The following is a 12,782-nucleotide window of genomic DNA, read 5'->3' on the forward strand; positions in this document are numbered from 1 at the left end:
ATGCACTGTCAGAGAAAAAGAAAAAAAAGATAGCAACTTGTGTGTTTGAAAATAACCTCTTGACAATTTTATTTTTCTAAGGATAACACTATCTAGTGACACCAAATCATTTGCTCAGCAGCTGCTGGGAACTTAGAATCTGCTTTCTGTTTAGCTACAAATGAGATCAGTGTTACAACAAAAATTATAATTTTGTTTTATGAGGAGAAACACCCAAAGGTCACTTTTCATTCTGCTGAAGAAGGAAGAAATAATAGGATCTGCCCAGAGAGCTTGTAAGACAGAGAGGAATTAAAGGCAATCTTATTAACCTACTTAAGCTACAATATACATTTAACAAAACAGAAAGCAAGCATTTCCTAATTCACTTGTGTGACCTTTGGGCAGCCTTTCCCTATGCACCTCTGAATTCTTTGCTACAGAAATTTTATTAAATTTCTATGGTCATAGAACTATTCTTTTGAGATTATTTGTACTCTCTTTTTAAATATGGGATAGATTATAAGATATACTAAAGTTGTTTCTTCTCCACCATTCTTAGTGTGTTTAAATGATGCAAAAGCCCAAGTTCATCACTTATACCAATTAATTTCCATTGGCCCTTGATGCCAACTTGTTCTTTGGATAAACTCTTACCTTGTGGGTAGTCTGAGAACCTCTAACACTTCTAGCTTATCAGCCAAGTTTGTGGGTCCGTGAAGTGAGATGCCTTAATTCTACTTTAGAAAGTTCTGGTTTCATTTATGGTCTCATGATGCTGCTTCTCTGGCTTCCCTTTTTGTTATTCAACAGAGTTTAGTAGAGAAGAGGCCAAGGAAATGGTATGCTACTTTAAATCACTGTATTCCTCTGGGAAAACTACAAGCCAGCATAGGGTTGGGCTTTTCTGTTGTTTTGTTTTTTATCACCTCTTGTCATTTTTTCCTCTTCAACAGTTTATTTGCCATTCAGCGGAGAATTGAATTACTATTCAGAAAAACTGGCCTTCCCAGAATGACAGTGCTTCAGGACTTATGAGTCAGGCTCTGGACTTTTCCTTTGGAAAGCTAATGACTCCCCCTTCCTTCCCTAGTCATCAGCAGAAGCTACATGAGATGGCCCAGTACTTCCTGATCAGCTTCTATTCCAGAGCTTTTCCTTTCAGGAGTCATATAAGCATTCTCCCCCGCCCCACCCCGACCTCCTCCCTCTCACCTCCCACCCCCATGGGAGTTCAGTGTGCTTCTCACACTTAATTGCAAGGAGCTGTATTCCGAACAAGAATAATAATTGTTAGGTTCCCCCAATAATGGGTCCATGATTAAAGGAGCGAGACTGATACAAACATTAAGTAAAGCTTTATTCTGCCCCAACCATCAAGAATCAGACCGAACGTTCGGGGCCGCACCTCTTAGAGAGAGGGCGACCTCTCTCTGCTTCACAGATTAGCTTTTAAGGGCAAAGGCCATGTGGTTGGGCCTGGCCACACACAGGTGGCCAGTGAAATTGTAACACACAGAGAAAGCTGCACAGTCATGCTAGGTGACCAATTGAATTACAATATACCCTAGTAGATATTTGAATTAGCCTATCACCTTGGTCAGAATTGGCGCCCTAAAGGCTCCCAAAGGGCGGGGCCCATACTCGTTGGTAACTAGGGAGACCGTATGCATCCCCCCACTGATCGGATGTCTCCACCTGGCCTGACCCACCCTTGTATTTGGGCTTTGTTACCTGGGGCTGGTTTCTGGGACTTGTTTTTAAGTAAGTCCCCTGGGGGTGGGGGCAGGGACAGTTTAAGGGTTAAACAACAAGGTTGTTGTTTAACTGATGGAAGGCTCTGGCTAAATAGGTCCTTACAGTAATAATTTCAGATTTTTTTCCTTTTAACTGGGAGTTCAAAGAGCACAAAAGCATGCAGATTTCTAAACACAGAGCCATTAAAGATATCACAGATAATGTTTTAAAAAGAAAATGAAAATCAAACCTGTAATGTAGTGATTGACAGTTTCATATTAGAATATACATTGTTAAAATGTGTCTGTTTCATTGAGAAAACTGCATAGAATTCGTTAAATTTTTCTGCAAGGAAATTGTTAAGAATTGTCCTAAAAACTGCTAGGAAGGACTCCTTCACTCAGGGAGGACAGGGTCTAATGATTGCTCCTTGGGGTAAATAGCATACACTTGTGCTAATCCCTGCTAATTGTCAAAGAAGAATAGAGTAGCTTCTTATCGGCAATTTGCATTTGTGTAATGGCCCTGCTCTGTTAGTGCTGTCTACTTTGCTGATAAGGAAAACACCACTTAAAGGAAGCAAGAAAGTAAGCCATCCTTTCCAGAATTGTTTTCTTTTCAGCCAGCCTTGAGCAGAAAGCTCCTGGCATTCTACAGGAAATACTGTGTGATTCTGTGGGAAAATATTTAGTGATGAACAGAGAGCGCTTCATTACTCCTCAGATTTTTACAGCGTATTTGTAAAAATGTGCAGTAATGTGTGGCTTCCAAAATGTTCCGTAATAAACAGCTTATACTATGTCCTATACAGTATGAACATTGCACAATTTTTCTGTATTTTATAGTTTGAAACTGTTAAAATAACAATATTACAACTACACTTGAGTCAGTAACTTGGAACTTTGGTCAGAAATATTAAAGAATTGCATGCATCTTGGAAGTTGAAAATAATCACACATTTAAGACTCTGTTCTTTTAACTCAGATTATTCTTCAATTTAACATACAGGCAAATTTAGTGGTTATTAGTTATTAAGAAGAGGTTTTAATACAGTTAAAATAGAGTAGACTATTTATATGTACTTCATGCCTTGTAATCATGCAAATGATTACATTGTAATCATTTGTAATTTAACAAATTAGACAATCTCTCTTCATAATTTGTAGAAGAATAATATATAAAGAACATTTGAGGCTTGATTATTTGTAATTCCTGACTCTGAACAGACGTGTTTTTTGCTTTTCTTTGTTCCACATTTATACCACTAGTAATAGTAGTAGTATCATATATTTGCGTGCTGACAAAATATTTTATCACACTTCCCAACAACCCTGTGACAGCACATTTTGTAGCAGAATTTACTGAGGCAGTTTAGCTGGATGAGAGTAATGGGTAAAATTGAGCTTTGGACCTGAATCTTCTTAGCTAACTCCAGTACTCATTTCACTACATTTTATCTATAAAGGTCTCCTTTTAGGAAGAATTGTTCACAGTCTTACAGTTTTTAACCCCTGTAACTCTAGTTGTTATCTTCATGTCTTGCACGTAATAGGCAATCATTAAAGAATTGTAGAAGGGAGGAAGGAAGGAATGATGGAAAGAAGGAAGAATGGAAGAGAGGGAGGAAAGAAGGAAGGCAGGCTAGAAAGAAGGGAGCCCGACCGTGTGGGGCAGGATTTGGGGAGTCTGTGAATGGTGATGTTGGTCTCCAAATCGTTGGCTAAGTCAAAGAACTGTCCAGCCTCTCCAGGCATGTTCATTAGTCCTGACCTATGTGCCGGAGAGACCAGGTCAAGAGTGAAACGCTCCAGAGTGTTTCATTGTCTGGTAACAAGTTACTGCTTTATTTATACATTCTTCCTTGTAATATGGTAGTTGCTCACATCTCAGGGAAAGTGTGTTTGGGACAAAGTATACGAATAAATGGCAAGCATAAAGATAGTGGGTTCATATTTTGCAGTATTCCTAATTGCTGTTCATTTAGCACCTTATGAGAAGGTGACAGACTAGTCACAAAGTGGTGAGAGGCTGGGTTTATTGAGTACCAAAGGAGTGGGATCTACTTCACCTACTTCCAGGGACAACTGTGAGGGTCATCTTTTATATATCGAAACACATTCTACCTGCGCAACCTTTAGCTCCACCTCTGATAGAGTCCTCCCAGCTCCCCCAGAAAGAATGTCATTTCCATAGCTAGGTCTAAGAACCTGCTCTGTTTTCATTAATTTCTGGCAGAAGTCCTAAATGGAAACTGACTTAGCAATACAGCATGTGTAAGCCAAGGAGGAAGGGTTTCATTGCAAAATTTATAGATCTGCTTAAGATCGACTATGCACTGCATTGAAATAAGGAGAATAAAAGGAAACCTGGCAAAAATCTGAAGGGTTTATGTATCAGCATCTCCATCCCAGATTCTTCTGACAATTACAACTTATTCCTGCGTTTGGCTGTTGGTTCAGAACAGCTGTACCCAGTCAGCTGACACTTAACATCACCTGGGAGTTCATTACTGCTTTCCAATTCCACAATCATTTTTGTTCTTGCTGCGGCTCAAGGATAGAAGTGCTAATAAGCACAATAGTCTATGATCGTTTAAGATAGTTGCTACTGAATTTCCTCCAAGAATCATTTAATCATCAGATATCCCCTTGCTAGCCTTAGGTGATGATCTAAGAATTTTTCAAATGAATGGGTCATAACTTGGTGCTGCAGGATAGCATGAAAAGGATAATCGTTTCAGGGGGAAATATTTTTAAAAACCAAAAAAAGGAAGGATTATTTCCTTTCTTTTTAATTTTTTATTTAAATTCAATTTGGTTAACATACACTGTACTATGAGTTTCAGAGGTAGACTTTAGTGATTCATCAGTTGCGTATAATACTCAGTGCTCATCACATCACATGCCCCCCCCCCTTAAGGCCCATCATCCAGTTACCACATCCCCCCACCCACGCCCTCCCACAACCCTCAGTTTGTTCCCTAGAGTTAGAGAGTCTTATGGTTTACCTTCCTCTCTGTTTTCATCTTATTTTATTTTTCCTTCCAGGGGGCTGGGGGGATTATTTCCAGTTTCAGCATACAGTTATCAATCTTACTTATCTTAAAGTCCAAGGAATAGGTATGAAATAGGTATGATAGGTATGATGCTTCTATCACTGTGAATCTTTACTGTTAGTTTTATAATGTGTATGGAGTGTCTGCTCTTGGGAATGGGGGTTTCATTGTTTTTAGGAAAAGCCTCAGGATTTGTTCTGGAAGAGCCTGGTGCAATGTCTGCTGCTCGGCTTGGGTGAAGGGTAATCCTTGGCAACCTGTCAGGGATTCAGAGACCACTGGGGTCTGCTGGAGGACCAGAGTTTTTCTGGGGGAATGACTGGTGACAGCGCACAGCAGGTGGTCCGCTCAGCACTGTCACCTGGGGCAGCAAGGGAACCCGGCCCAATTCCTCATCCCACAGTATCCTGTCAGCACTTAAGAGTCTTAAGCACAAAACCTTTAACATTTAAGGCAGATTTCCTCCGCATAATCTTTTAAAAGCAATTACTGTGGATGGAAATATTAATACACAGCACCTAAGTTTTTCACATGAAGATCTAATACTGGATTCAAATGACATGTTGTGGGGTGGCTAGAAATGTCTACTCCATGATTTTATGAAACGAAATGAGGCCAATTACATTGCGCTCTACCTGACAAAGAGGTGAGAGTGTACTGATAAGACAGTGTGAAATCACCTCTCTTCCTCCTCTCCTTAAGTTCATTTGCTTTAGTTTGTATATCTCTGAAGGATACCTTGAAATGCATTTTGAAAGGACTTTTCTCTGGAGTAATAAAAAATCGACCCAGTTCTTCATTATTCATAATAAGGATTCAAGAGTAACTTGCAGCTTTGAAATCCTCAGATTTCCATCGTCAAGATTCTTTTCTGATTGACTAAGTAACTTCCCTACTTGCCCAGTAATCATACCTGCTACTACTCATTGAGTGCCAGGCTTGTGCCAGTTCCCTTACCTAGATTATTTCTGATCCCTACAAAAATCCTGCAGGAGTACCATTACCATTGTTTTCAGAATGGGAGAATTGCATTCTGGGTGGCTAAGTGATGTGCTCAAAGATGCAAAGCTATTGGGATTCAAACCAGACCTGTCTCCAGAGTGCAACTCAGTCTGATTCGTCTTTGCTGTTACCCCTGAAAGCCATGCTGAGAGTCATGAATGGCCCCAAAACATGCCCTAAATGGGAGAATGCAAGGCAAGAAAGGCCTTATGTAATTCGGAAACTGAGTAATCACACCCTGAGTATTTCTGTCAGAACTGGAATTGGAGAAGTCAAAAATGAAACAGAACAAAATGGGGACTTATGAAGGAAATGAAGAAGAAAAGCCAAAGAAAATGGGGGGAAAAAATACACGAGAGGTCAAATAAAAGTAAAAAAGGGCATCTGAGTTTCACATGCAAATAGTGAAATAGAAATTGAGAAGGAAGTCCAGGAATTAAAAATTACTAAGAATGAGTCAGTAGCCAAGGAATAGTTTTTGTCTAAAGATACATGTATATATTTTTTCTTTTTCATGAAAAAGTCAATGGGGTTTTTGTGGGCTTACCATAATGTTTTTGCTTCTCATCCTGATAGTATCGGTCATGAACATGATGTAAGTTAGACGTTTTGGGTTGAGACTGAGCACTGCTTACAGTGTTTGCAAGGGAGCAAGCCAGGATAAGTTCGGGTATGAAGTGCCCTTGAGTCTCAGGACCGAGTGCTTTGGGTTTATTTAATCTGTGTGCCTGATGGTGGAGCCATCATTTTCAATTTGCTCTCACATACCTGAGGTTTGACAAGTGGATATCAAGCTTATCATAGTTGTAAACCAAAATTAAGATCAGTGTCTACTCCTAATTCAAAATGGATGAATTTTGTCATGCTGTTCTACTTTTGCAACAATTATTAGACTCCTTCCATTTCCTCAAAAGTATGGTGGCAGCCAGACATTCAACAGTGTTCTTTGGAGTAGAGTAGAAATTTTGAATAGAATGACTCCTAATCTCTATGTTAATATATATTCAACTGATACATATTTTTTATTAGGAACAAATAAGCTACTTTGTGTTCTTCTTTGCCATATATATAGATATAGATACAGCTATAGATACAGATCTGTATCTCTCTCTATATATATATGGATATCTATATATGTAATATATACAGATCTAAAAACTGTAAGGTCAAATATACACCTAAAACGTAATTTCCAAAATAAATAAGTAGTTGCCATTCAAAAGTGACATTGAACTTGAATTGCACTGACATGACTTTATATCATTATATTTGAGCCTTCCTGAAAATTTTATTTTACTTACTGGCCGTAGGTCTTCTCTTTTCCAACTTCCTTAGAAGATAAAATACTGGTTATAAAAAATGTTGAGCCTTTTTCCTATTTCAATTCTAATTAAAGTAACTAACTGTGCTTACCCTCTGATAATTTTATTCCATTTAGTTACACCCAGAAAGTACTTCACTTGTTTGCCGTTGTTTATTAAACCTGAACGTGTAGCGAAGTCTGCTGCACCTTATGTGAACTCTTCCTTTGAAGAGGATGTAAGACTAAAGGCTGTTGAGAAGAGGGAAAGACACATGTAAACCTTCCCCTTCTTTATCTTCTATCCAGCTACGTCAACATCTACAACCGGGACAAGCCATCTTGTAAAGTGTGCAGAGAAGGAGAAAACTTTCTGTGTGAATGGAGGCGAGTGCTTCATGGTGAAAGACCTTTCAAACCCCTCAAGATACTTGTGCAAGTAAGAAAAGAAATCCTCTGTGTGGCTTGTGTCCGTTACTGCTTCTTTCAGATGACCCCGCGTCTCGTGATGTCTTGTTGCTTCTTTGCCCGATTTTGTTGCATCCTGTTGAATAATGCGGTTTGATTTGTAGAGTGTTTTGAAAAGTTCATACCATGTGTCATCTCCTTTGTTACATCCGGAACTGGTTTTTTTTTTTTTGCTTTTTTCAGTTTTCTTTGTGCCTTTATATTTATAAAGTTGCTTTCCCCGTGGTTTTCCTCACTGGTACCTAGAAGAGATGTGCAAATATCATAGAGGCCTAGAACTTCCGAATCCTCCTTCTCCGTGCAGCGTATGAATGAGGTTGTAAGATGATGTGCCTTTTTATTACCCCAGTGACCATCTCCAAAATGAAGAGCTAAAAGCAACAGAAGGTTCTTTACCTGTGCATCTGTTACATTTAGCATTAGCTTATTGGTTTACAGCTATTCTAAAAATGGAACTTAGGTTGATCTCACAAATAGGAAAAAAAAAAAAAAAAGCCAACAAACCTAAATTGCGTGTTTGGAAATGCTTTTAGTGTGTGGACCATCATTGCGTGCAGAAGGCAGAGTGTTCTTTCCTGCACTACCGTTGTTGGAGATATATTTAGACTGGAGCTCTTTCCAGTGACCTGAAGGAGTCGATGCACCATTAGGAAGGATCACAGTCATTCTTTCTTAACAGGCCGAACGAAACAATGATATTACCAGTACATTCAGTATTTAAGCCTTGCAGTTAAAATTAGGTCTTATTAAAACCACATGTTTATTGTGCCATGCCTTTTAAGGCTCTTCTTCATACTTAGCTGTGAGTGGGACATGAACGCATATAATGTGACATGGTTAAAAAAAAAAAAAAGTCTGAAGTCCCACTGAAATGGTGTTGCCCGATGGCTGCGTCTATTGTTCTAAAGTAGCTGTGATTATCATAAAGGAGGGAAAAAAACATGGCGTCATAAAAACCACCTCCTACTCCAGAACATGAGCTTGTCCTGGTTTACTTGGGGACAAGGAAGAGCAAGTTTGTCAGACACAGAACTGGGCTAATAGAGCAAATAGCAAAATGGGGGGGGGAGCACAAGATATAAGAAGGCCATTTCCCCTTTACATCATATAAATGGTATACAAATATTTATGTGCCAATTCTAAGAAAACCTTTTTTTTTAATAAGTTACAAAGGACATCATTAAAGAAATATGTTTTAAAATCATAACATCAAACAAAAAGTACCATTTTGGAGGGAATGTTTTACCACACCCTGTGCTGTTCTAGACAAAGGCTGTCTGTAAGGTAGTCTTGTGGGACCTCAGGTACCAAGTACACATGAACAAGTACCTCCTGGAACCACTTTTTTGCCCTCAAAAGCATTTTTTTTAAGCTCTTTTTATAAAAGAGCAGAAGCAGTTCTAAGAGAAGACATGTTTTGGTAGTTGGGTAGCTGATTCTATCAATGAAGACAGGCAACTTAACAAGACTAAGAGTCACAAGAATAGACATCTAATCTGTTACTAAACATCTCTTTCATAGAGATAGGTTATAGCCTTAAACCAAGATAAAACTCACAGGTAAAGGGCCTTTTCAAAATTTCAAAGCAAGATGAAAATGAAAGAGCATGTAGAAAATTATTTCTTCTGGGTCCAGATTACTTCCTGTGACAATGAGTGTTTATTGGTTTAACAGTAATCCTAGAGATTCACTTTTTGGTCACAGGTATATAGATATGTAGTAAAGAATAGAAGTTGGTCAGTTTTGGTCTTTGGTTCTGCCAACTTGCCGTGAACACAATACAAACACGGCACCCCCCATATTTATCATACTGAACTGGGATGAAGAAATTTCATAATCTCTTCCAAGGTTTACTCTGATCAAAATAGAAACAAACAAAAGCTGAGAATTATAATCTATGCATTAGGAGGCTCATTTATCACATGGGGGAAATTTTGTTATTCTGTCCTAATCTTGGGCAAGCCACCTAATTATGTTTTAATAAATCTCTTCGGGAAAAAAAATGAAATTATAGGTCTGTAAATTCTCCTCCTTTTTAAACAACGGCACCCAGATTATCTATGTCTCATGCGATTACTTCTTGAGAAAAGCATCTGAGACCACTATATTTTAATTATAGTAATGAAACACAATCATTTTTCATCATAGCCTTTGCAAAGATTTACAAGCTGCGTGAGTGCATATGATAGTTTCTGAATACCTCTAAGGAACCAGTGCAGTGATTTTCCACATATTAATTTCAGCTATATTCTGCAGCCCTCCCACGTTCTACACAAAACACGCAATCACGTAAGTGCTAGTCATTTGTTCCATTTTGGTATTGTGCCAACAGCCGTAATTTTTTTCTCCCTGCAGTTTTTCATTAAATTTTAAGCCCAATCCAGAAAAAAATACTTGCTATATTTTTAATCTTGAAGTGACATCTTGGTTATTCATCTAATAAACATTAAAGCAGCAAACCATGAATGAACACTTTGTAGCTCTCAAGCTAATTGTCTAGTGGGTTATGCTTGTCTTCCACTTCTCAGCAAACTGGCATCATAATTTTATCAGGTTGGGTTGGTGGGTTTTTTGTGTTTTTTGTTTTTTGGGTTTTTTTGGTAATTATAATCTCTCAGAAAAGTGTTAAAAACCTTATTACTGGATCTTATTGGAAAGAAAATCTTGGACACCTATGATTTTGATAACTGTTTTACCCCTTTTGGACCATGTCTTTATTGAAGCATCAAAGAAGGCCAGTACCTTGAGGGAAGAATTAGAATATATTTAACATCCAGAATATTTCAGGCTTTTTTTTATTGAATGAAAGTGTTTTTGTTTTTTTTTTAATCCTTGTATTAAAAACATCTAACATTAAAAAAAAATCACTAAGAATTGAAACAAAGGCACGTAATAGACCATGTCTTTTGATGGTATACTGTTCATTGGACCACATGAATAGAGACAGAAAACATTTAAAAAATGCTGCATTGGCTCATCATGGTCCTGTTACAAAGCCAGTTCATAGTTTCCATATGGTCCATCTGCAAAAGCAAAACATTTTGCTGAAGCATGAGCCACATCGTTCAAAATCAACTTTATCCCATGACTCAGAAACATCACAAGCATGGAAGTTTCCAAGTCTCTCTGGTCACTAATCCGCTGTTGTCTTCTTGGGAGTTGAAGCAGAAGACTGTACAGCCGATCTCTTTTGTCTCTCCACTTAGAACAAGGTGTTCCAAATGGATTAACCATGTAACAGTTAAACACTTCTCTGAGGAGAGGTTTGCTGGTTATTTGGGACATCCCCCTGGGGATTGTATGGGAATTTCAGCAGTGGTTCTCATCTTTTATATTGTTCTTCTCTCCATAGTAATTTAAATTTATCCTGGGGAAAAAAGAGTTACTATTCCAGATCACATAAAGACAGGAGAAGAATCATTCCATCTTTCACCATCTGATGCTCTGTGTGACCGCATGATTCAAAGAAACAAGACAATTTGAAATAATGTCCAGATTTCCCTTTTTGCTTTTCCCCTTGTTCTTGTATATCAATTCTTCTGAATAGTTTCAGTAGAGAACTATTTTGGAAGATGTTGATGTGATTTTTTTTAATCTAAAAATGATTTTATACCCGACCATATTTATAAACCCATTATGTTGTCCCATGGACAGATGTGGCTTTCGCATGAGGAGATTAGAGTCTTAACCACCAATTTTGGTGACCAGTCTTGAGCCCTTTCACTTCAGCTTTTTGGATGATGTCTTGATGCACAGTATAGAGTTAATATGTTCTCCAAATTTCTTCCCAGGGAGTCTATGAAATTAAATGAATTCATTTCTGCTAAAGTATTTCTAACTCTGGGAAGCAAGATTTTTTTTTCCTTATAATAAAGAGTAAATGGTAGTATTACATTTTCTCTATAGACATTAGATAAATACATACACCTGTCTTAACAGACTATACTAGCATGTTTAAAAAAAAAGAACTATTTCTTCATTTTACTTATCATTAACAGTTTTACTTGGTTTGGTAGGGCTGCCAGGTAGATTTATAACTTTGCATTTGACAGATCATTTTATATCTCTGACCATTATCTTCCTTATAAGCAAAAATAAAAAACAGAAACAAACACAAAACTTGGGAAGATGGGAGTTGCCTTTAAACGTGAGCTTACGATTTTATATCATTTTTATGAAGCTGTGTAGTATATATAAGGGCCTATAAAAATACACATAACTGGAGGAGATAAAGTCACAACAAATATGTTATAATAAACTCAATCAACAAAACCGTAAACATTTGTTTATAGAACAACTATTTCTATGCCAGGCATTTTTTAAAACACAGAGAAAATGGAAGGCATGGTCTCTGGTCCCTGGGAAGTTAGTGTGTTTGGAAAAATGAAGTAGCTAAAATAGTAAACCAATTAGAAAAATTATATCCCAAGGGGTGCAAGGCTGATTATTATGGTAATGAAAATTAAAAGAAGGAAAAGAAAAGACGGGAATGACTTGAAGAAGATTCTGTAAACATAGCTATCACTTATGGAGTCTTTTCCATATACCAGGCATGCATTGAGGCTACAGCAAGCTTTTCTGCAAGACGCAGTGGCTTGCATAGCTAGACCAGCAGCTGTATTCTGGGACGCAGAACAGACAGAAAAACAAAACAAAACAAAAGAAACCAACTTAGACACAAGGACCAATGTATGAGCTCCAAAGGCCAGGTAGATGACCTTGGACACTGTGGGAGCTGGTAGGGAGTATTAGTAACTTTGGGAGCAGGAGACTGACACAATAAACATGGAGCAGAGGTTTAGGGAAGACAGACTTCCATACAGGCCAGAGAAACTTAGGAACTAGATAAGGTGGGGCGAGAAAATCGGAGACACTAGCTAAGGTTAAAGTTTTATAAAATCCTGGCATAAAAATGACGATGGTGATATTTATAACACTTTTTAGTAGCTGGATTAGCATAATTAAACAAGGGGATGATGGCTCAAATTCATGGTTGTGTCCTGTGGCCTCATTACCACGGCTGTAGAGGGAGAAACTTGGAATAGATAAAAGGAATATATATATATATATTCCTTTTTTATATATATATGGCCCTATATATGTATATTTTATATATATGTATACTATATAAAAAATAGTAACTATTTTTTCCCAGGACAAATTTAAATTACCATGGAGAGAATATATATTTATATATATGTATAGGGTCAGAACCTCAAGTCCGTAAAAACAGACTGCTGT

At 37.7% G+C, this 12,782-nt stretch overlaps 1 protein-coding gene across 6 annotated transcripts in view; it reads left to right on the plus strand.

Moving 5' to 3' along the window:
- The window catches only part of LOC111144494 (neuregulin 1), a 1,132,137-nt gene that overhangs the window by 1,090,758 nt on the left and 28,597 nt on the right, over positions 1-12,782 (plus strand). For 4 of the 6 annotated variants that reach the window (XM_022498799.1, XM_022498800.1, XM_022498801.1 and 1 more), the window contains one exon: positions 7,383-7,512. In XM_022498799.1, coding sequence (XP_022354507.1) covers positions 7,383-7,512 — 130 coding nt within the window. Of the gene's footprint in view, positions 1-1,894; positions 1,932-7,379; positions 7,513-12,782 lie in introns of those variants that run through there. The other 2 variants (XM_022498803.1, XM_022498804.1) reach the window with 1 other exon arrangement.

The sequence above is a fragment of the Enhydra lutris genome, unplaced genomic scaffold (genome assembly GCF_002288905.1).
Source record: "Enhydra lutris kenyoni isolate GAN:26980312 unplaced genomic scaffold, ASM228890v2 scaffoldscaffold11, whole genome shotgun sequence".
NCBI lineage: Eukaryota > Metazoa > Chordata > Mammalia > Carnivora > Mustelidae > Enhydra > Enhydra lutris.